The sequence below is a fragment of the Balaenoptera ricei genome, chromosome X (genome assembly GCF_028023285.1).
Source record: "Balaenoptera ricei isolate mBalRic1 chromosome X, mBalRic1.hap2, whole genome shotgun sequence".
In the NCBI taxonomy this organism is placed as follows: Eukaryota; Metazoa; Chordata; class Mammalia; order Artiodactyla; family Balaenopteridae; genus Balaenoptera; species Balaenoptera ricei.
Genome location: NC_082660.1, coordinates 1,043,104 through 1,067,002, shown reverse-complemented (window position 1 = coordinate 1,067,002; position 23,899 = coordinate 1,043,104). Strand labels below are relative to the sequence as shown.

The 23,899-nt window shown below is 49.9% G+C and overlaps 1 protein-coding gene across 1 annotated transcript; it reads right to left on the bottom strand.

Annotated features, from left to right (window-relative positions):
* Positions 1–1,595: 1,595 nt before the first annotated feature.
* Positions 1,596–22,941, bottom strand: IL3RA (interleukin 3 receptor subunit alpha). Its single transcript, XM_059910857.1, has 11 exons — positions 22,860–22,941; positions 14,307–14,449; positions 11,733–11,847; positions 10,506–10,638; positions 10,240–10,418; positions 7,975–8,093; positions 5,193–5,219; positions 3,807–3,927; positions 3,050–3,155; positions 2,099–2,180; positions 1,596–1,828 (listed from the first exon to the last, which is right to left on the bottom strand). Exons 1-11 carry the CDS (start codon positions 22,933–22,935, stop codon positions 1,754–1,756), a joined length of 1,176 nt encoding a protein of 391 aa, XP_059766840.1. The 5' UTR covers positions 22,936–22,941; the 3' UTR covers positions 1,596–1,753.
* Between the last annotated feature and the right edge of the window lie 958 nt (positions 22,942–23,899).

The window sequence follows — 23,899 nt, the reverse complement described above, 5'->3', positions numbered from 1 at the left end:
GAATCGAGCGGCCTTGTGTGGTGGGAGCAGGAAACAGCGGGGTCTCAAGCTGGGGAGGAGAGGGGGAGGCAGGCCCTGGCTGCCCATCTGTGGCCTGTCCCGTCCCAGGGGCCGCCCTCGGGTGCTGAGGGGAGCACGCGGATGCGGGGACCCTGGGGCTTCCTAACCTGAAGTTCCCTTCCCCCAGTGCCCGCCCTGGGGAATCCCTTGCGAGGTGGGCACGCACCCTCAGGTGTGCCCGACCCCCAGCCCCAGGCAGGAAAGCATCCTTCCCTGCCTTTGAGCCGTATCTGCAGGAAGCCTGATGTTCATTGCAGGGAGAGAACTTGCTTTGAGAGTCTCTACCAGGCTGACCCCAGGGTCCTGGTATGTTAACGGGGGAATGGGGTGTATTCTGGGGCCACTTTGGGTGTTCTCAGGGTCCAGGACTGTGCCTGCGGGGTCATCACCAGTCTGAGGCCTCACGGTCACGCACAGAGCCGCCCGAGAGCAGAACTTCCCTGGGTCCACGTGGAGCTTCCAGCACCAAGTGAGCTTGGAGAGGTCGGTCGGGTCCACTGCAGGGGCTGGAGAGGGAAAGCCAGCTGCAGGCCACAGCAGGACCGCCCCGAGGCCGGCTTGCTTCGTCGGAAAGCAGAAGGCAGAGCTTCCATCTCCAGACCAGGGTGAGGTCAGTCAGAGAAGACAAGCTGGAGCTGGCTTTCCCCAAGGTCACCTTGCTGGTGCTGGGTGAGGAACAGGACGGGACCAGCCCCCCCACACCCACGTGGGTCCCGCCGGGCCCGGGCTCCACAGAGGAATCCCGAGGAGCAGGCCGGGCTTCTGACCCACCTGTGCCCCAGCCCTTGGCGTGGAGTCTCTGTCTACCCAAACCTGTGCTGACTGCGGGGGTCAGAACCGGGACACGCTTGCACCGTGCGCGTTTAGGGCCATCGACCGTGCGCCATTCTGCAGACTCTGCAGGGGTGCCTTCCTCAAAGCTAGCAAGTCTGCACCTGCCGTGTGGGGTGAACTCTTCTCTACAGAGCTTGACATGTTAAGCGTGTAGACAAGGGAGCGAAATCAGAGGTCCTCCAGGAAAGCCTTGCCTCTTGGAGACTTGGGTTCCCGTGGGCCAGGCTGTGCACGTGGGCGGCCTTTTCCGTGGGCGTACAGGTGGGGGTCTTCACTGCCCACCACGACCACGTCTGGACGCAGGGCCGCTCCTCTGCGCCTGCCTGCCCCCGCTGCCCACAGGCCACGCTGCCCTGACACCCCCTTTCCTGCCGCCTTGACGCCTGTCTCCCGTGTGCCTTCCCTGGGGTCGCACACGTAGCCAGGGGAGGGATGTAGACACCAACCCCCTGGCCCCACGTTGTCACGCAAGTGATCTAAGGGGCTTACAAAGGGGAAATGCAGCAAGAAAACGAAGTTCAGTTAAAGATAGAGAAACCAAGCAGGCAGAGCCCCTTCACGGACTTGGGAAGGAGCAAACCCAGTGGACAGGTGAGCACCAGCCAAGTCCAGGAGGCTGGAAAGTGGGTCTCAGCGGCGTTGGGGGGTGGCCCCCACTTCCGGGGGCTACGGATGAGGAAAAAAGCCCTCTATTCGAGACATGAGCCCAACACATGTTTTGTTCTTTCTTCCTCGAGGCAACGCCGTGTCAATTGCACCGGGCTTTCCCATCCCTGACCCTGCTTGAAACGTCCACGACCAGCCATGACCAGGCTGTGCGCCCCTCCGCCTGGCGGAAAGCGGGGCCTCTGCACCAGCTTCATGTTTCCCCCAGAACCTGCACCTCGGCCACTGGACACTCCTCCTGGCTGTCTTGGTCAGGGTCCCAGGTCATCTGTGGGGTGAGGGAGTCGAGGTGAGTGGCAGAGCCATGGGGTGGGGGGGGGGCGAGTGCACCCTGGTAAAGCCCCGGGGGGGGGGGGGCTCCCCAGGGGCTCCCAGACCCGCCCCTCGGGGTGACCGCCTGTGTCACAGGACCGGAGACGGCTCCTCCCCTGCCCATCACGTTCCCAGGCCACCCTCCAGGGCCAGCAGTGCCCTGCTCCCTGGGCGGGGCTGCGGGCACCTGGCCCCAGATCTGTCCCCCGCGGGAGCCACCACGTACCGTCCTTCCGTTCTGAAGTTTGCTGTTGATGTGGTCTTTCATGTGCGGGATGGGAGGGAACAGCTTCTGCATCACCGAGAACCTCGGCGAGAGAGAGACACCTGTTCTGAAGCCCGCACCCACCGGCGCAGGGGAGACGCGGCGTCCACTAGAGGACCCCAGCGAGGCCCCAGTGGAGTAGGACTCCAGCCTCCCTTGGGAGGGGTCCCTGTTCCCCTCCCGCAGTCCGGACACGTGCGGGAATGAGAGAGCGGAGCCCTAGCAGAGCTGCATCTGCTCGGTCAGCTGCAGCACACCCACCACAGCACCTCCCCCGAGACCCCATCCTGTCACCATGGCAACCTCCCCCTCCCCACAGCCCCCGGGCTCCCAAACCGAGCCCCTGGGCGGGGCGGCTCAGCCTGAAGCGGCTGACCCACGAGGCAGGAGCTGGCGCTCCGGGCTGGGGGGTGAGGCGGGCGCGGCGGGGGGAGCCGGCCTGGGCGGGGCCAGTGCCGGGCGCACCCTTTCGGCCCAGCGCGCAGGCCTGTGGAAGGGACCGCAACCGGCCGCCTGCTGCCTGCCGGGCTGGGGAGGGGTCCCGGAGCCCCGTCCGGAGGGGGCGGGGGGGCGTCGGGGTGAGGTGTGAGGGAGCGAACAGCGCGGGCATGTGGGGCCCAGCAGGGCAGTCTGACTGCAGACCCCCGCACAGGTGCCGCACGGGGGACCCGGCTCCTTGGGTTCCGCGGGCGGCAGGGACCAGATGGCAGAAACCAGGGTCTGGTTGGGAAAAGACCGCTGGGGCGACGAGGGGCGGTGGCCTGCGACCGGCGGGGTCGCGTCCCGCAGCCCAGACGCACGGGCACGGGGCGGGGCGGGGCGGGGACGGCGGAGAGTGGGCGGCGCGGGCTGCGTGGCCTGCGGATCGCGCTCCAGAAAACGACCGCGCAAACCAGGGGCCCGCGGGCTCACCTGCAAAACAGGAGCACGAACCCCATAGCGATGAGCAGTGTCCCCAGCGCGATCAGCAAAGACGTCAGCCAGACGGGGAGGCGCGCGCCATTCTCGTCCTCACACGCTAGGGAAGAGGGGCGGGACGCGTCGGGCAGGTCCCGGGAGGTCCGGGGTCGGCACCTCCCCGGGGGCTCGGGGAGGAGTTGGCCGGCACTGGGGGGCGGGGGGCGCGTCCAGGAGCGCCGTCCACCTGGGGACGGCGGTCACCTGCGCGCCGGGCCGGGCCCCGCGGGAATCCCTCCCAAGTCGCCAGAATCCCGATGCCCCCAGACCACCGACCGACACTTGGAGTTGGGGGTTGGTAGCGCCAACCCCTCGGATCGCTTCGGGTCGCGGGGCGGGGGGGGGGGGGGGGTGTCAGCCACGCCCATCGGGAGGGGCCGGGCCGAGGTTGGTCTGTTCCCCACCTCCCTCCTTCCCTGCCGCGCTGCGTCCTGGGTGCGCGCTGCCTTCGTTCTTGAATTTAATATATGGATTAAATATCATGGATTTTTCGCCTCAATTTCGATTTTTTTTTTTTTTTTAAAAACTGCATTAAAAGGTTCGTCTTGTAACTCGGCGTGTTGGCGATAGCCGTCTTCACGCGCCCAGCGCAGCTCCACGGAACAGCTTGGACACACAGAGTCCATCAGAGACGGGAGGGAGGCGGCCGCAAGCCCAGGGACGTCTGGAGCCCCCAGAAGCTGGAAGAGGTAGGAGGGACCCTCCCACTCACCGAAGTGTTGGTGGACACTCCACGGGCCCCAAGGTTTGTAATGGGAAAACGTGGCATCCCTGGCTCTTACTCGCACCGTGTAGGTCCCAGGATTGTTCAGCTCCAAGAAGGCTTTATAGATCTGCAGTTTAAAAGGAAGTAGAGGGGAAAGTACGTTCCCAGTCCGTGGCGGAAGAATGGGGCCTTCAAGGGGTTGAGTGGGTCCTCCCCACATTCACGTGTTGGGGTCCTAACCCTCAGCGTCTCAGAAGGCAACTTTATTTGGAAATAGGGTTGATGCAGATGTGATGAGTTAAGAGGAGGTCGGATAGGGTACAGTGGACCCCAAGCCACTATGACTGGTGTCCTTATAAAGAGGGGAAACTCAGACACAGACACATGCATACACACAGGGAGACGCCTCGTGGATATGGAAGGGATACGGCCACAAGCCCGGGGACGCCTGGAGCCCCCAGAAGCTGGAAGAGGCGGGAAGGACCCTCCCCTGGAGCCTCTGGAGGGAGCGCAGCCCTGGGACACCTTGACCTCAGACTTCTGGTCTCCAGAACTGGGGGAGGGTGAATGTCTGTGGTTCTCAGTCACCCAGTCTGGGGTCGTTTTCACGGCCGCCCCAGGGAACTAAGACGGCCCCCCAAGAGAGAGCCCGGCCAGCCCCCCTTGGGAGACAGGAAGACGCCTGGTGCTCAGAGGGGCCCGGAACCTCAAGCTCCCTTTGCGTCTCAGCCCAGGCTCTTGGCATCCAAACAAAAATATTCTTTCTAATCACTAGAAGGTCAGTGTTCGTGGTGGCCACCACCGGTGAGGTCAAGAAGAGTGGTGGCATCTCGGGTGTCAGGCAGTGAATGGAGCCTGTAGAACGTTCAGTGGGGTCCCCCCAAGAGGATTCGTCCCCCCGGAACCTGGGACCTTATTTGGAAACAGGGTCTTTGCAGATGTGATGAATCATCTCAAGATGCTTGAGGTCCTCCTGGAGGAGGGTGGCCCTACATCCAATGACAGGGTCCTTCTAAGAGACAGAAGAGGAGAGACACAGACACAGAGGAGAAGCCCCGGGAAGACAGAGGTAGAGACGGGAGGAAGAGGCAGAGACAGAGACAGAGACAAAGGAGAGACGGGGGGCGTGGGGTCTGTGGCCGGTAGTTACGGTGTGGGAGCAGCTGCCTCTGCAGGTTAGAGGCAGTTAGTTAGGAAATTAGGGCATGGGGCACTCCCACCGAATCCTGAGGGATTTGGGGGCCGGGGGGTGGACCTTTAGGGCAGCACCAGGCAGGTGATGGCGTCTGGTCTATGGACCAGGGAGCTTCATCTCAGAGTCGCTGGACGGTAATAGACATAAGGAGCCTGCGCTTGGGGTGGCAGATGGGGCGGGGGCGGGGGGCCACCCACCTCCTCTTTGTAGGCGGGCTCCGTACCCTGTAAGAGACAAGCAGAGCGTGGGTGCCTGACCCCATCGCCAAGAAGGGCCCTCACTTGTCAGAGCATATTCAGGTTTACAGGAAAATCGAGGATAAAATAATCAGTCATTGAGTAGAAATAGTAAATAGAATACTTCTTTACACAAAAATAATAAATAGAGGTAATTGAGTATAACATATCGATGAACTAAAAAGTACCTGGGGGAGGGATAAATTAGGAGTTTGGGATTAACAGACACACACTACTATATATATAAAATTGATAAGCAACAAGGACCTACTGTAGAGCACAGGGAACTCTACTCACTATCTTGTAATAACCTATAATGGAAAAATCTGAAATATATATATATAACACTGAACATATACAGTTAATATGTGTATATAACTGAATCACTTTGCTGTGACCTGAAACTAACACAACATTGTAAATCAACTATGTTTCAATTAAAAAAAAAAATTTCTTTTAAGTACCTGGTCTTTTATTAAAAAAATAAAATTGATAGACTTGATTTTTTTGAGCCGTTTTGGTTAACAGAAAAATTGACCATACGCTAGTTGAGTCTAAATAATAAATATAATACATAAATCAGTAGAGAACAATAGGAAATGTAAGTAAATCGTAGAGTATAAAATACCAACTACCTCAAAAATATTTGGTCTTTTTAATCAATAGACTTGACTTTTTTTGAGTGGTTTTGGGTTTACAGAAAACTTGACTATAAGCAGTAATTGAGTATAAGTAATATGGATATAAATACATTGACATAATGAATAAATATAATAATTGAGTATAAAAATATCAATGAGCTCAAAAATACTCATTTTCGTTTCATTTATGGACTAATTTTTTCAGCAGTTTTAGAAAAGTTGAGTATAAGGGCTTCCCTGGCGGCGCAGTGGTTGAGAGTCTGCCTGCCAATGCAGGGGACACGGGTTCGAGCCCTGGTCTGGGAGGATCCCACATGCCGCGGAGCAACTAGGCCCGTGAGCCACAACTACTGAGCCTGCGCGTCTGGAGCCTGTGCTCCGCAACGAGAGAGGCCGCGATAGTGAGAGGCCCGCGCACCGCGATGAAGAGTGGCCCCCGCTTGCCGCAACTGGAGAGAGTCCTCGCACAGAAGCGAAGACCCAACACAGCCATAAATAAATAAATAAATAAATAAAATTAAAAAAAAAAAAAAAGTTGAGTATGAAATAATCAGAACATGAGTATAAATAATAAATATACACAAGTAGGTAAACACACATAAAAGATAAATATAAGTAAATAATTGAGTATAAAATGCTGATTAGTGCAAAAATATTTGATCTTTTAAATTAATAGATTTTTTGAGTAGTTTTAAGGTTGTGGAAAAATTGAGTATGAGCAGTAATTGAACATAGATAATAAGTGTAATAAATGTAAGTATATAATTGAGTATAAAACACTGATAGACTCAAAGTGCTCGGTCTTTTTTTAATTAATAGATTTTTTTGAATAGTTTTGGGTTTATAGAAAAATTGAGTAAACAGCAAGGTCCTGTGTAGCACAGGGAACTATATTCAATATCCCGTGATAAACCATCATGGAAAAGAACATGAAAAAGAATGTATATGGTATAACTGAATCACTTTGCTGTATAGCAGAAATTAACACAACAGAGTAAATCAACTATACTTCAATAAAATAAATTTAAAAAAGAAAAAATGAGTACAAGCACTTATTGAGTATAAATAAATAAACAATAAATAATTACAAGTAGACAATTAAGTACAAAATACCACCTAGCTCAAAAATAGCTGGTCCTTTTTTTTTTAATCTATTGACTATTTAGATTAAATAATCTATTTAATCTATTGACTCCAATAGATTTTGAGCAGTCTTAGGCTTATGAAAAAGTTGAGTGTAAAGTATAAATAAAAGTAACACGCACAGAAAAATGAACATAGTCAATAACCATGTCAGTCATTGAGTATAGAATACTGGTGATCTCCAGCATATTTTTTTAATAGGAGCTTTATTCAGGTGTGGTTTGCATACAGCAAAGCACCCCTGCAGAGCACATAATCTGCTGACTTTGGCAAACGTGTGCATGAAAGCAGCGCAACACAGGAAATGTGCCCGTCACCCCCAAATTCCCTCCAGCTTCTCCTCCATGCCCTCCTCCCTGCACCGCCGCCCCAGCCCTCAGACCTGTCCCTACGGAGCATCCTGAATTTTCCTGTGTAAATCGTTTCTTTTGTAACACTTTCAAACACACACACGGGACCCTCCAGTTCTTGGCGGATAGGATTCCACTGTGTGGTTATATTTTGTTCATCCCCTCCCTAGGGCTGTGTCCTGTTTGGGGACCATTATACACATAGGTGCTACAAACACTTAGGTCCCATCTTTGGGGGGCCACTGGCTTCATTTCTCGCAGGGGAGTTGCAGGCTCTGTGACATACGGTCAGAGTTTCACCAAGTGGCTGTTTCAACCTTTTGCTCTTTTTCTGTAGGGTTGTTTATCTTCCGAGTGTTGACAGGTAAACGTCCCTCGTCTACCCCAAACCTGACGGAAAGTATGCAAGCATTTCCTTCCATATTCTGACTTCCTTTCCAATGTCAGCGGTGTCATTCAAACGGCCAAACACTTTCAGTTTTGCTAAAGCTCATTTATTTTACAGTTCCTCTTTTTCTTTCTTTGCATGTTTCACCTACCCACCCCCAAAGCCCCAGAGTCCAGGGGGGTGTAAGAGTATAAGAGATGCCCACCCAGGAGACCGTTTACCTTCTGCATCTGAAGTTCATACTTGAAGTCATCATTAAGGTGACTCTTCACTTGCCACTGCATGAACAAGTAGCTTCGGTTGCACCACCTGCTAGTGATGTTGGGAGCAGCTAATACCTCTAGGGGAGAAAAAAAGACTTTTATGAGTAAAGCACATCAAAAAATAATTTCCACCCCCCCACCCCGGAGATACTTTTAAAACAGGCCTCCTACAAACTCAGGGGGGAAAAAAGAGAGGAAAATGTCATTCCAAGGTTAAAAAGTGGCCAAAAAGTATCAAGAGACAGAGACAAGTGAGAGAAAACTGTTGGGATGATTAGGGTCACTGAGCCTGGGACCAGCTCTCAGACACTGGCCCGGGGAGACGCCCCCCAGCCGCTCGGAGGCCCTTGCAAAGCTTTCCTCTCGTCTGTGCAGGGACACCCCTCAGAGCAGCCCTGTTCTCTTCCCTCTTGGCGATCCCAGTCCCTGGGGCTACGCGTCTCCAGCAGCGGGAGCAAAGCGCGGCCCAGCTGCAAGGCCCCCCCCTCCTGCCCACTGGACCAATCGGCTCCGCTCTGACCCCGCCTCCAGGGCAGCTGGGCCCCCTCCGCGAACTGCCCTGCCCGGGGCCGGTCCTGACCCCTCGGCCTTGGCCGCCAATTCCACTCCCAAAAGTTCACCCGGAATCTTCTGCCCCAGCCTTGGGCTCTGACCGGGTCACATCCCCCGCTTTCTTCTCACCTGCCCCAGAACCACCCCTGTCCCCCGCAGCGTGGGACCCAGCTCCTCCAGGACCCTCCTGCCCCACTGTGGGCTGGCCCAGGGCTCCGCCCTTTGCCCTCCCTGGGGTGCTCTGCATCCCTGATCCCGGCTCCAGCAGTTTCCTGCGGGACCGCGGCTAGGTCTACAGGTCTGACCCCCCGCCAGGACCCCATCGCTGTCTCCTCAGCAATCCACCTGGACCCCTGGCAGGAAACCCAGGCTCACCATGGGGTGGTCCCCAGTCCCGGGTCCCCCCCTGATGTGCGCTCAAGCCCCCTGCCACCTCCGTCCCACTGCCACGGGGCTGGCATCACCCTGCCACCCCTGCTGGGAACCAGGCCATGGACTCCCCGCGTGACCACAGGGCTGGGGCGGAGCACAGGTGCTGAGTCGCGGGCGGGGCCACACGTGTAGGGCTGCACTGGCCCAGGGGCGCTTGGCGTGTGAGGGACGCGGCATCAGAGTGAGGTTGCTTCCGGGCCGGGGGGACACCACAGACAACGGCAGGCGCCCCATCCCGCTTCTGAACCAGAGGCCCCCATCTTCTCCCCTTCTGCACCCACCTCTCCGCTCATGTGCTTCCCTGCTACACGTGGACCAGCCAGGGTGGCGAGGGGCCAGGTTTCATGGGGCTTGAAGCTGTCATAATTTGGGGGGCAGGGGGGTGTCTAATGTAAAGGAAAAAAATATTGACAGAGCTTTGCTAGGATGGGTTTTGTGTTCTGAAAACCTGCAGTCGAAAGATTCAAAGAAGAACAACTATTTTTGAGCTATTTCTGAACACAGGGCCTGGAGAGGGGCGACCCGCGTGAGACCCCCAGCCTCAAGGTGCAGCTGTCCTCGGTGGACGCGGGGCACAGAGCCACCTGCGAGGTGCGTTCTGGAAATGCTTCCTTAGGTCCAGGGAACACAGAGCAGCTGCTATGAGCTAGGCATCTGTGTCTCCCCAGATTCACGCGCGGAAGCCCTGACGCCCAGTGGGACGGTTTTGGAGGCAGGGCCTTTGGGACATAATCGGGGTTAGATGAGGTCCTGAAGGTGAGGCCCCCATGATGGGATCAGTACCCTTATAATCAGAGCAAGGGGGTGTGGGATGAATTGGGAGATTGGGACGGACATACGTACACTAAGATGTGTAACATAGATACCTAGTGAGAACCCGCCCTACAGCACAGGGAACTCCAGCTCACTTCGCAGCACAGTAGAAACTAACACAACATTGTAAGACAACTCTACCCCAATAAGAAATAAGAATAAAAAAGAAGCGGGGGGAAGAGGCACCAGAGCTCGCTCTCCACTGTGTGAGGACACAGCAAACCCAGAGCCACCCGCAAGCCAGGAAGAGGGCCTGGCCAGGAACTGAGGTGCCCACGCCGCGATCTCCGACTCCCAGCCCCCCGGACTGTGGGAGACGAGTGCGCTATCTAAGCCCCCAGCCCGGGGTATTCGGTTGCAGGACAGCAAGCGGCATCTTCGACCCAAGTGCGGCACACGAAGAAGGTGTCACGTTTTCCTACTCACCGATTTTGGCTAATTTATCGCTCGTTTCAGAGCAGGGGATTTTGGAGCCACTGCTGGTGCCATTCACCAGGAAACGGGTTTGATCCTTGGATAACACAGAGATGTTGTGAAAACGGCACTGGACGTTTGTCCCTTGCTCATCTGCTGTGTACTGGGAGCACGGCCACTTCTCACAGGAGCTGTGAGGAGTGGGGCTGGGTCATGAGCGGCCCTGAAGCCCCCGCCCCAGCCCGGGGGAGCCCCGGCGAGCCCAAGGTCACACCTACTCTAGGTTCTCCAGGTAGAGACGGTACTGCACGTCCCTCGGGGCCTCCCGGCCCACCGCCCAGCTGCACGTCAGGAAGTCCACGTCGTGAACCCAGCAGGTCAGGTTTTCTGCAGCCGCCCTGGGATTCCCTTCTGGGCTTGCAAAGAAGAGGGGGGGAAAAAAAAAAACTGAGTCCCAGATAAACACCAAGGTCCTACTGTAGAGCCCAAGGAACTATATTCAATATCCTGGGATAAACCATCATGGAAAAGAATATGAAAAAGAATATTTACGTATAACCGAGTCACTTTGCTGGACAGCAGAAATTAACACAACGCTGTAAATCACTCTACGTCAATAAAATTTTTTAAAAAATTGTTTTAAAGTGAGTCCCTTTTTAGCGACCCTTGTGAATTCTCACGCGGTTCTAAGAAATAATAGAGACGTCCGTGTGGCGCTTACCGTTTCTGCAATGGTAACAACTCCCGTCCCTGCAAGGCTCCCCGCCCGTGGCCCGCCCCCCCGGGGCCCTATGTACCCTCACCGGACGCCTCCCGTCCCCAGCCCTGCCCACCTAACCCTGACCCTAAGAAACGCCCAACAGTCCTTCAGGAACTCTCTTTCTCTTATTACCTTTCTCTTTGCCTACTCCTCAGCTAAAGTCCGTTGCCATCAGAACCCTATTTTTAAGAAGTAACATATTGTGGGTGAAACCTGGATCAGCTAGAGTCGTGAAAGACTTTTTTTTTTTTTTTTTTTTTAATGAAAGGGGAAAAGAAAAATCCAACAACATAAACTGCATTTCCAACAATTTGGAGCCAGAGTTTATCTTCCTCGTTTTCCCATTCTCAGAAGAGCACAGTTTTGTGATATTACAACTTCCTGACAAAGAGCGCAAGAAATGTTCAGACTTGCTACTGGTGTTCTCTTTGTCCAAACTGTATATGGGATCAATTTGTTTGCTTGGCATGAGGAAAATGATAAAACTCTGTTCTCAAACTACAAAAAAGCAAAAACCGAAAAACACAACAACAACAACAACAACAAAACTGCTCTCTGTTTCTACAGTTCTGTTCATTCAGGCAGGTGCCGTGCACGAAATTGCATGAGACCCTCCGAGATGGTCTTTTTTCCACGAAGCTATGTCCCTGGAGACCCATCCAAGGTAAAAGGCATTATTTTGGTATTCGGAGCACTAACGATGATTGAAAGCAAAGGAAACCCCGAAAGAGCATCTCCCCCTCACCTTGACTAGGATACTGAATCCACGTGGAGAATGGCTGACCTTTGGTCACCCTGATGCTGTAGTTTGTCGCTTGGCATGACAAGTCAGGAATACTGCAATACGTGCTTTTCCGTGCCTGAGAGAGACATAGCAATCTGTTCATAATTAGGGGAGAACTAATAAAACACTGAGACTTTAGATTAAAAAAAAGAAAGAAAGAAAGAAAGAAAACTATAGGTTTTCTTTAGTTTTCCTCAACATCCAAAGCCGGAATCTCAGTATTCATGCAGAGAGAGAGAGAGAGAGAGAGAGGGAGATGAAAATGAGGAAATCACTCACCAAAAGGAAAAAATATCCTAGAAGGTTCTAAGACAGAGTTGGCAGAATGCCTTGATATTTTGAGAAGACGTTTAGCCATTTGGCCAAGAATGTGATGGTAAAGTAGTGATGGACAAACTGGGCAAACAGATAAAACCTTAAGGAAACGGAAATTATTAAATTCAGGAGAAACAAACATTTGTGTAAGAAAGGAAAGAAAAATCCCCATTAACCACATGGCTCAGGTGTGAATAGTGTGTATGTGGTTAGAATAAACTGAATATTTGTCGAGAGAGGAGAGAGTGTAAGCCGAGGATGGCAACTGCTGGGGAGGTGAGTTGGGGGGAGGAAATAGAGAGTGAAGCCTCCCGTCCCTTAGGAGAAAAATCAACACATTTTGGCTAAACTGAATGAATCAAGAATCTGTGTTATATAGAGATGCAGAGGTCTAGAACAACAGCGCCAGGTGTAAAAAGGTCAAAAGTGATGTCTCACCGAAAAGTTGCTACTTTGTCATAACGAACCCTGTACGACTATTTTCCTCTTTAAACTCTGTGCAGGTATTGCTTTAAAAAACAGTTGAAAAAGAAAACAGAAAAGAGGCAGGAAAATTTGAGAAGCAAAAAGAAGGCTTGAGAATTGAGTGGTCCTTGTCCTCGAGGGAGCAAACTGTGGTCACCACCACCCAAGGATGCAGATACAGCATACGAGGGAATCTCAAGAGGGTCCCATATTTTGAAATTGTCCGCTATATTGGCTTCTACTTGAGCCGTTAAAAAATTGGCTTGATATTTAATATATTTAATATACATTCATTTAAATATATATTTAATATATTTGATTTCTATTGATGTAGTGTGTGAAGGAATCATCCAACTTAATTTTAGTCCTATTTATTTATTTATTCTGGCTGCGCCGGGTCTTAGTTGAGGCACGTGGGATCTTCGTTGCGGTGTGAGGGATCTTTAGTTGCGGCATGTGGGATCTAGTTCCCCGACCAGGGATCAAACCCGGGCCACCGGCATTAAGAGCAAGGAGGCTTACCCACTGGACCACCAGGGAAGTCCTCAATTTTAGTCCCTTCTGGAAACTGGGCGAGTACCGTTTATTCTATAGACTGTCATTTCTCCACTGATTGGAACTATTTTCTTAATGATGTAAGAAATTCCCCCAAATGCCTGTTTTCTGTTTTTCTGTTTTTGGATTTCTGTTTTTGGATTGTTTCTGTTTTTGGATTGTTGTGTTCCTTTAATCCACCCCACCCCTCTCAGGCCAATACCTCTCTTTGGACGATGGTAGCTTCTTAGTACATTTTGATACTTGGGAGGGCAAGTTCTTAATTGCTAGCCTTCCTTATCAAAATTTCTTGGTTCTTCTGCAACATTTGTTCTTGCAGATAGAGTTTAGGGTCAACTGGCCAAGCTCCATTAAAATCCCATAGGGGTTTGTCATGAACTGGATTGTGCCCTACACCCCCCCCCCCAAAAAAAACTCATATATTGAAATCCAAACCCTTAATGGAACTGTATTTGGAGTTGGGGTCTTTAAAGAGGGGATGAAAGTAAAATGAGGTCATTAGGGTGGGTTCTGATCCCATAGGACTGCTGTCCTTATAAGAAGAGGAGATCAGGACACAGACGCACACAGAGGGACGACCGCGTGAGGACACAGGGAGGAGACGGCCGTCTACACGCCCAGGAGAGAGGCCTCGGGAGGAACCAGCCCTGCCCACACCTGGATCTCAGACTCCAGCCTCCAGGGCGGGGAGACATACATGTCTGTTGTTTAAGCCGCCCCGTGTGCGGTGCTTTGTTACAGCAGCAGCCCCAGCAGGCTAACATGGGGTGTGACTTGGATTGTACTCAGTTGAGAGTAATCTGAGGGAACCAGGGTTCTTCCCAAGGACGCTGACAGGTGCATCCTTCTCATGAAGCATATGCTCAACGGTTGGAATTCCCACCACGGCCTGCCCATGAGACGTGTCACGGTTCTCACGCCCTCCGAACCCTCTGATACAGGAGGGGATTTGAGTGGGGGGCAGGGGGTGTTGGAGGGGCACAGTGTCTCCCGAGGTCTCACTTTCAACTGGGCTTGGTTCTCTACCTGCAGTATCTCAGCCCATTTCCTCACCAACCCTGTCCGGTGGGTACCATTCTGGATGTCTTACAGATCAGGAGCCCCAAGCCGCAGTGCCCGTAAAGGACCCCACATTCCACAGCTGAGCCCAGGAGTAGAACCCGTGTCTCTGTGACGCTAAGTACAGGGAAGACGGTTTACCTTAGTGAAAAATTTTGAATTGATGAAACACATAATTTCGGAAACGTTTCCATGGAGGTCCCAGGTCAATCTTTTTCTTTCTGGCTCCATCCTTAGGTTCTTAATCGGCGGGTCTGGATCGGAAATGTCTATAGGGTAAGAGTCTGGAGAGAGGCACACAACGCTTAAACTTTGTCCTACTCGGTTACCCCTCGGGAAGGTGAGTTCCACACGGAGAAGCGTTTGCCTGGAGCGGGCAGAGGCCCCGAATCTGCAGCACCTTAGTGACCTCACCAGCTCACCCTCCCAACAATGGGGGAAGAAAGTCAGAAAAGCAGATCACTTCTGCCGTCCGCGTTGACGTGAAGTGTACCTTTCTTAACCATGTATGTCAAAGAAGGCCGTTTTCACTGAAAACCAATTCAGGCTTAGAGAGTTGGCTCAGTGTCTGCTCTACAGACTGAGATTTCGGAATGCTTTGCAAGTTGCAATAGAAATTTTAATGTAGGGACTTCCCTGGCGGTCCCGTGGTTAAGACTTTGCCTTCCAATGCAGGGGGTGCGGGTTCGATCCCTGGTTGGGGAGCTGAGATGCCACATGCCTCGGGGCCAAAAAAACCAAAACATAAAACAGAAGAAGTATTGTAACAAATTCAATAAAGACTTTAAAAATGGTCCACATCAAAAAAATCTTAAAAAAAAAAAAAGAAATTTTAATGTGATATATTAAAAATATATAAATTTTAATGTAATATATTTCTAAATGTAATATATACCATGCATATATGAGATGTAATATATAAAAATATATAAACTTATATACAATTATATATAATGGAATATATATTTTCATAAAGTAGGAGACATCATTACACAATGATATTTATGTGCTTACACAGAGTGCCAGAGGAATTCTCATCTTCTTGGAAAATCACCCAAAATGCATACATCTAAATACATTTTGAAGTGTAATCAAAGCACATACATATTCGTATGATGCTGTCAATGGGAACGGAGGTCAGGAGTATGCAGACCAAAGGATTCCACGTGTTTTATCAGTGACTTGCTTCATGAAGCAATCACATAGGGCCAACAACTCAAAGCTGTAAAGGTCCATCAGACATTTCTTCAGCTGTTATCTGTGACCCCTCATTGAGAGGATTTCGCAGAAATGACTGTTTATAAACCGCAAGCACTGTGACCACTTCTCAGGCTCAACAACCTTCGTTTGACAAGCAAGACCGAACCCTATGAATATCTTGGTTTCTGGCATTACGGCCTCCCAACCTATAAGGATAATGTATTCCTTAAAAAACAACTTCCCTAGGGAAATTTCTTACAAGTGAAAATGTAATTTTTACTGGATTCTTATGCCTCAGAATTTATATTCACTTCTTCCAAAACAACAGTAAATATCATTAAAGCAGCTATGAGTGATGCAGTAGAAAATATGAGTTTTAGCGTATTCTTATTACATTTTAGTTTGGTTTTAATTTTTATAACTTTATTTACAACCTTATTTTAAAATTAAAATTTTTAAAGAATCTTCATAATCTAATATGAAATGTACATATATAAAATTATATATATTTATGTAACTAAGTACATATATGTTTAAATAACATAACAAGGGAGTTTTCTGTCACTATGTTTTCCATAAAATCTACCTATGCTCCTTTAGAGTGGTCATTATCCACCCAATTACAGATGTGCTCACAAATAAAAAAGAACTTTAGTGCAAAAAGAAGAAAGTAAAAGCAAATCTGTAAAGACAAAATGAACCAAAATCAATGCAAGTACACATAAGAGTGTTTACTGCAATATACTCGTAACCCTCCGGTATTCTGAAAGAAAAGGGACATAGTGTTCTCAACCCTAGAGCTTTTGAAAAACTACAGATGGTGGGAAATACTCTTCCAGTCATGATAAAGTAGTCTCAGATGTATCTCTCACCATAAGCCCCTCGAAAACTGGGCCAAATATATAAACCAACTATTTTTAGACTTTCTGAAAACTAAGACGAACAATTCTGAGAGTGTATTTTGGGGTGGGAGACATTCACAGTCCAACGGGACAAGGTGGAGATTCCTTGCTGAACACTGAGAAGTCAGTAAAGACCCCAGAAGAGTCAATGCCTTCGTTGTTGGAGAGAAAAAACTAAAGGTGACTCACCTTGAAAAAGCTTCAAAACAAGGCGACCCACCAATAAAGGAATGGCCTGCTGAAACAAAACTCACCATCTTTAAAGAAGGCAACCAAAGCAGACCCTCACCAACCCCTCCTTCACAATATCCAGCACCCAATAAAAAACTACTAGACACGCAGAGAAGCAGGAATGTGTTGGCTGTGACCAGAAGAAATATCAGGTCATAGAAATCGTCCCCTAAAGTGGCCGATGATGAAATTAACAGAGAAGTCCATTAAAACAGCCATTATAAATATGTTAGAAGACTTGAAGGAAAACATGAACACTATGCAGTGAGGAATGGAAGATATAAAGGAAGAACCAAACAGAATTTTTAGAGGTAGAACATATAGCATCTGAGATGAAAAAATTCACTTGGATGAACTGGAAAACAATGGAAACGATCTACGCTGAAGCCCCCAAAGAAAAATATTTGAAGAAATTATGGCCAAACATTTTCCTAACTTAATGAAAATTATAAACCTACAGGCCCAGGAAGCTCAAAAACCCTACCTAGGATACACAGACACACATGTACCAACAAGCACACAAATAAACAAGCACAAACACTAAGACACATCATCCTCAAATGCCTTTTTAAAAAGTGGTATCAAGAAAACCTTAAAAAAACCAACGGAAAAAAGACACAGCACCTATCAGAGAACAAAGATAAGAATTTCTGCTGATTTCTCTTTAGAAACAAAGGGAGACAGAAGATAACAGAACGACTTCTCCAAATGCTGCAAGAAAACAATACAAATCCTGGTCAACCTAGAATCCATATCTTAGCGATAAATGGAAGGTGAAATATAAAGACTTTTTATAGTAACAAAAAGTGGAAGGGTTTTTTTTGTATTTTTTTATTTGTTTGTTTGTTTGCCAGAAGAGCAGGTCTGTAAGAAATGTTAAAGTAACAAAGGCTTTTCTGGCTGAAGGAAAAATCACCAGATGGAAACTCACGAAGGAATGTGGAAACAAGGTGAGCAGAGATGCAACAAAAGCATACCAGAAATAGTAAAAATGTAGGCAAACATGTAAAACTTTCCCATTTTTTAATGTTTTAAAAAGATAATTCTTTAAAAGAAAAATATTGTATTGTGTATTGTGGGCTTATAGGGATGTAGAGGTACATGTGTGACGTGGCATAAAGGATGAGGCAGGAAGTAAAAGTATACTGTTTTGAGATTCCTATGTTCTATGTGAAGTAGAAAAACATTATCTGAAGATAGTATGTACTGAATGAATCATCCCAGAGGAACCACACAAGCAATGGAACAAAGAGGGCTAGCCCAAAAGCCAATGGTAGGGAAAAAAACAAAAACAGAAAAAGCACTAAAGAAGTAACTGAAAAGAAGTCAGGAAAGGAGGGGCAAAAAAAAAAAGGAAAACTGAAAAAAAACCAAAAAACAAAACCCAGCAAACAAATAGCAAAATGGTAGAATTAAACTCAATCATATTAATAAGTTCATTGCATGCAAATGGTCTAAACACTCCAGTGAGAAGGAAAGCTTTGTCAGACTAGATTTTAAAAGTACCCCACAGTATGCTGTCTGCAAGAAAGGTGCTTTAAATATAGTTTAAATGGCAATAATAGGAAAGCATATTTTATGCAAACTCTAATTGCATAAAACCTAGGATTTTATCCCAGGATTTTATTTCCAGGGGTAAGAAGGGACCATTTCAAGTGATTAAGTGGCCAATTCATCCTAATATATGTGCTCCCAAAGAGTCATTTTCAAAATACATGAGGCATAAGCACCACCCCCCTCTCTAATAGACAGAACAGACAGACAGAAAACAGGAGGGATATACTGGACTTGAACAAAATATCAACAATTTGACCTAATTGACATTGTTGGGACATTCTAACCAATGACCGCAGGGTGCACTTTATTTTTTGTTTTTTTTGGGGGGGGGGCCGAGCCGCACGGCTTGCGGGATCTTAGTTCCCTGACCAGGGCTGGAACCCGCGTCCCCTGCAGTGGAAGTGCAGAGTCCTAACCACTGGACCACCAGGGAAATCCCAGCATGCACGTTTTTATCAAGTACAAACAGAAGATTCTCAAAATAGACCGTGTACTGGCATGGGGAGTGTCAGTCCTTTTAAAAAGGTTTAAATCATTCACTGTGTATATATTCTCTGACTACAATTCTCTCTTGATTAAATTCAAGATCAGTCTTTTAAAATCTGGAACACACCAGATATTTGCAAACAAAATGACATACTGATAAAGTACCATGTGCGTCCTAGAAGAAATCACAGGAAATGTAGAGAATATTTTGAACTGAATGAAAATGAAAGCAAACAAAAAAAAAAAGGTCGATGCAACTACAGCAACGCTTACAGGGAAATTTACAACATTAAATGTTTATGTTAGGAATAAAGAGTTTAAATTCGGGGCTTCCCTGGTGGCGCAGTGGTTGAGAGTCTGCCTGCCAATGCAGGGGACACGGGTTCGAGCCCTGGTCTGGGAAGATCCCACATGACGCGGAGCAAATGGGCCTGTGAGCCACAACTACTGAGCCTGCGCGTCTGGAGCCTGTGCTCCGCAATAAGAGAGGCCGCGATAGTGAGAAGCCCGTGCACCGCGATGAAGAGTGGCCCCCGCTTGCCGCAACTAGAGAAAGCCCTCGCACAGAAACGAAGACCCAACACAGACGTAAATAAATAAATAAAATAAAATAAAATAAACCATCTCAGCCATACCTTTAAAAAAAAACAACAACAACAAAAACAAAACAAAACAAAAAAAAGAGTTTAAATTCAAGAATCAGTTTCCACATGAAGACGTCAGAGAAAGAAGAACAAATTAAACCTAAAGCAAAATCCCTAAAAAAAAATAAAGGGAACAAAAAAAAAATCAGTGAAAAAGAAAATGGAAAAACTATATAGATTGTCAAGGAAACCAAAAGCTGGTTCTATACAAGAGACAATATAATTGAAAAACCTCTCTCTCGCTACACTGGATCAAGAAAAAAACAAAAACAGACCAATTTTAGCAATGAAAGAGGGGACACTGATACACATCCTGAAAGACACTGAAAGAAGAATTGAGGGTAATTTGAACAAGAGTTATGCCAATACCTTCAACAATGTATGACATGAACCAGCTTCTTGAAAGACACACATTAGCAGTACTGACATAAGCAGCAAACCTGAATAACCCTGTAAGTATTAAAGGAATAGAATATATAATGAAAAAGCTTCCCCAAAAGAAAGCATCAGGCACAGATGGCTTTGCGGCTGAATTCCACCAGCAATTTAAAAAAGAAATAGTAACAATGTGCAGAAACTTTCCAAAAACAAAGGAAAGGCGGGAAACATGTTCTAACTCACTTTATGAGGCCAGCGTTATCCCGATACCAAAATCAAAACATTAAAAGTAAACGAAAGCCCAATATGCCTTATACTCCTAGACACAAAATTCCTTCACAGAATACTAGCACATAAAGTCAGGTAAAGTATAAAAGTGGTAACACCTCCTGACTCAAGGGATTTACTCCAGGAATGCAAGGTTATTTTAACCATCACTATAATTTGCCCCTTTAACAGAAAACTGGTGATCTTCTCAATAGAAGCAGGAAACCATCTTGACAATGTTTAACACCCCTCTGGGGTTAAAAACTCGCAGCAAACTAGACATGGAGAAAACGTCCTTCCCCTGATAAACCTATGAAAATCCTGGCGCTAATTCAGACTCAGTAGGGAAAGACTAACCACTTCTCCGTATGATCCGAACAAGACAAGGTGTCTGGTTTCAACGCTTCTATTCCACCGTGTCCTGTACCCGTGGCCCCTCTAATGCGCTTTGACCAACGTTGTAGTTTTAGGGCGCTTTGGGGGGAAATGTTAGAACTGTACAACACGCCGCTTCCTTCAGCTTTTGGCTCCTAGAAAGCTACTCACTTCCCGCCTGTGGTCAGTGACCCCAGAATACCCATGGGCCTGGAGTCGCCACAAAGGTGGCAGCGGCCGCAGCCCAGAACAAGAGGGGCAGACAAAGACAGGAGGCGGGGGTGGGAGCCTCAGACGTGGAGAAAGCCCCCTCCCCTCCCAGACTCCTGCTTCTCCCGGCCCCTCTGGTCACCAGGTGCGGCCACGTGACTGACTTGGAGTCCAGGAAATGGACAGAAGCAACGTGTGGTCCTTTTAGCTCAGACCTCTAAACACTCCCGCGTGATCCTCCTACGAACTCCTCCAAGGAGATGATGGAGCCTCCCGGGTCCATCCCTATGTAAGGATCCGGGGTCTGTACATGGAACAGAGCCACCTGGGATGGACTGAACTGTGTCCTTTCCCCAGCCGTCCCCAAATCATGCTGGAGTCCTAACCTCAGAATGGGACCTTAGCTGGAAACAGGGTGAGTGCAGATGTAATTAATTAAGATGAGGTCCCGCTGCCATACTGTGGCCCTAACCCAATCCGACTGGCGTCCTTATTAAGAGGGGAAATTTGGGTTCAGGGACACACACGGGGAGAACCCCCTGTGAAGACAGGAGAGAGGCGGCCACGAGCCCAGGGACGCCTGGAGCCCCCAGAAGCTGGAAGAGGCGTGAAGGACCCTCCCCTGGAGCCTCCGGAGGGAGCGCAGCCCTGGGACACCTTGACCTCAGACATCTGGTCTCCAGGACTGGGATAAATAAATGTATGTCACTTAAGTCCTCCAGACTAAGCTATTTTGTTAAGGCAGCCTGAGCTGAGTAAGCCAGCAGCCCCCAGAAGAATGATACCTATGCCCACACACACACACACACACGCACACACACACGCGCGCGCACGCACACACACACGCGCACACACACACGCACGCGCGCGCGCACACACCCCACCTGAACTCCACCGCTCTCTGAGGAAGGAACGAACTTCGCACGGTCAGGCAACGCTGTGGCCCCCACGGCAGCGCAGGGCGCCGTGCCCAACGCGAGCACCCAGCACCCACGGGGAGCCGGTGTACCGGCTCTGCTGCTGTCGCCTGAAGCTCTGCTCCCCGTGTGCGTGTTGCGCGAGCTAGACGGGAGGCTGAGGTGCACATCACCCCCTTGGTCACCGTCCCGGGTCCCCCCGTCGCTCAGCCAAGTCCTGATGGGAGGGGCTTCTCTGCAGACCCTCCCCAAGGCAGCAGGCCCACCTGGAGGGCACCGTATCTCTTGTACTCCTGTAAGCACCCCGGTCTTTGCACCCCGAGTTGGGCGCCCTCACTACTGGGCGCCCAGGAGACGCAGACTCTCCGCACCCCGGGGCCGAGGGCGTGGCTCCCCTTGGGGGTTCTGCTGCAAGGTGGTGGGCGCTCTCCACCAGCAGCAGACTGGCTCTTCACCCCACCCCACCTGGGATACTCTCTCCCGGCCACACCTGTCACCCGAAGTCAGCCGGACCCTGACAGTCAGAGGTGGGCACGGCAGCTTCAGAATCTCCATCACTGTCGTTTCGCCTCCTTATCGAATGTCACTGTCGAACTTCTCTATCACGTCGTGAATTGTTTCCTATCCATCACCATCATGCTTGAAGATGGTGGGGACTTCCTGGACGCCACAGAGACCCTGGTTTGCACCCTACCCCCCATAAATCTCCGTGACGAACGTGAGAAAAACAGGATGGAGTTGCCCCAAACGCGTCTTACTCGTTGCTCACCTGCGTGTCCAAGCTCCAGACGACGCATCTCTTAGGACACCTGGATTTATACCTCCCAGTCCCGGAGGCCAGGATGCTGTAGGACTGGTTCCTCCCAGAGGCTCAGAGGGAGAATCCGTTCCAGCTGGAGAATCTCTGCAGCTTCTGGGGGCTGCCCCGCCCCAGTCCTAGGCGTTCCTGCACTTGTGGCGGCATCACCCCAATGTCTCCTCTGTCACCACCTGGCTTCTCCCTGTGTCCATGCCTGGGTCCAAATCTCCCCTCCTTATAAGGACACCCATTGTTCTGGATGAGGATCCACCCACATGACCTCATCTTAACTCAAGGACGTCTGTAAAGACCCTATTTCCAAATAACTCCCATTGACAGGTTCTGTTCGTTAGGACTTCAGCGCATGAATTTGGCGAGGACAGAGTTCAACCCATCACCCTAATGTTTGCACGGGCTGCTTCCGACCCAGAGAAAGGGTGATAATAAATCCAAGAAAACTGATGGGTCCCAGCGCCGTAGCTACACCGAGAGCTCTGGATGTAGTGTCTTGACCGTATCAGGATGAACATCCTGGCTGTGAGGTACCAGTTTTGCAAGATGGACCCGCCAGGGTGACTGAGGGGAAGGTTACATGGGAAGTGCCTGTACTGTCTCTTATGGCAGCTGAGTGGCTCGACCGCGACCCCAACGTAAACAGTGTCACTGAAAAACAACACAGCCCCAGGGACCCACAGACAGCACGTGGCTTTTCCTCCGGCTTTTCCTACCGTGGTCCAGTGGCAGCAGGCCGGAGACGGGCACCAGGAACGCCACCAGGAACACCACCAGCCAGACGAAAGCCATGGCCAAGGCAGCTCCCACAGGAGGGTGGGCGCCAGCTGGAGGAGAAGAGACAGGGGCCGCATGAGGTGGCTGCAGGGAGGGGGCTGAGCCCCCCAGGGGGTGTCTTGCTCAGAGGGCAGGGAGCTGCTTCTGGGAGGGGAGCCGTCCGTGCATGTGCGCGCGTCTGTGCATGTGTGTGTATGCATGTGCGCGTGTGTGTGCACGTATGTATGCATGTATGCGCGTGTGTTCATGTGTGTGTATGCATGTGCGCGCGTGTGCGCGCGTGTGTGTATGCATGTGCGCGTGTGTGCATGTGTGCGCGTGTGTGCATGTGTGTGTGCATGTGCGCGTGTGTGTGCACGTGTGTGTATGCATGTGCGCGTGTGTGTGCACGTGTGTATATGCATGTGCGCGCGTGTGTGCACGTGTGTATATGCATGTGCGCGCGTGTGCATGTGTATATGCATGTGCACGTGTGTGTGCGTGTGTGTGTATGCATGTGCACGTGTGTGTATATGCATGTGCGCGCGTGTGTGCATGTGTGTATATGCATGTGCGCGTGTGTGTGCAGTGTGTATGTGCATGTGCACGTGTGTGTGCGTGTGTGTGTATGCATGTGCGCATGTGTGTGTATGCATGTGCGCGCGTTTGTGCACGTGCGTATATGCATGTGCGCGTGTGTGCGCGTGTGTATATGCATGTGCGCGTGTGTATATGCATGTGCGCGTGTGTGTGCATGTGTATATGCATGTGCGCGCGTGTGTATATGCATGTGCGCATGTGTGTGCATGTGTGTGTATGCATGTGCGCCTGTGTGCAGTGTGTATATGCACGTGCACGTGTGTGTGCATGTGTGTATGTGCATGTGCACGTGTGTGCATGTGTGTATATGCATGTGCGCGTGTGTGTGCATGTGTGTGCATGTGCGCATGTGCGTGCAGTGTGTATGTGCATGTGCACGTGTGTGCATGTGTGTATATGC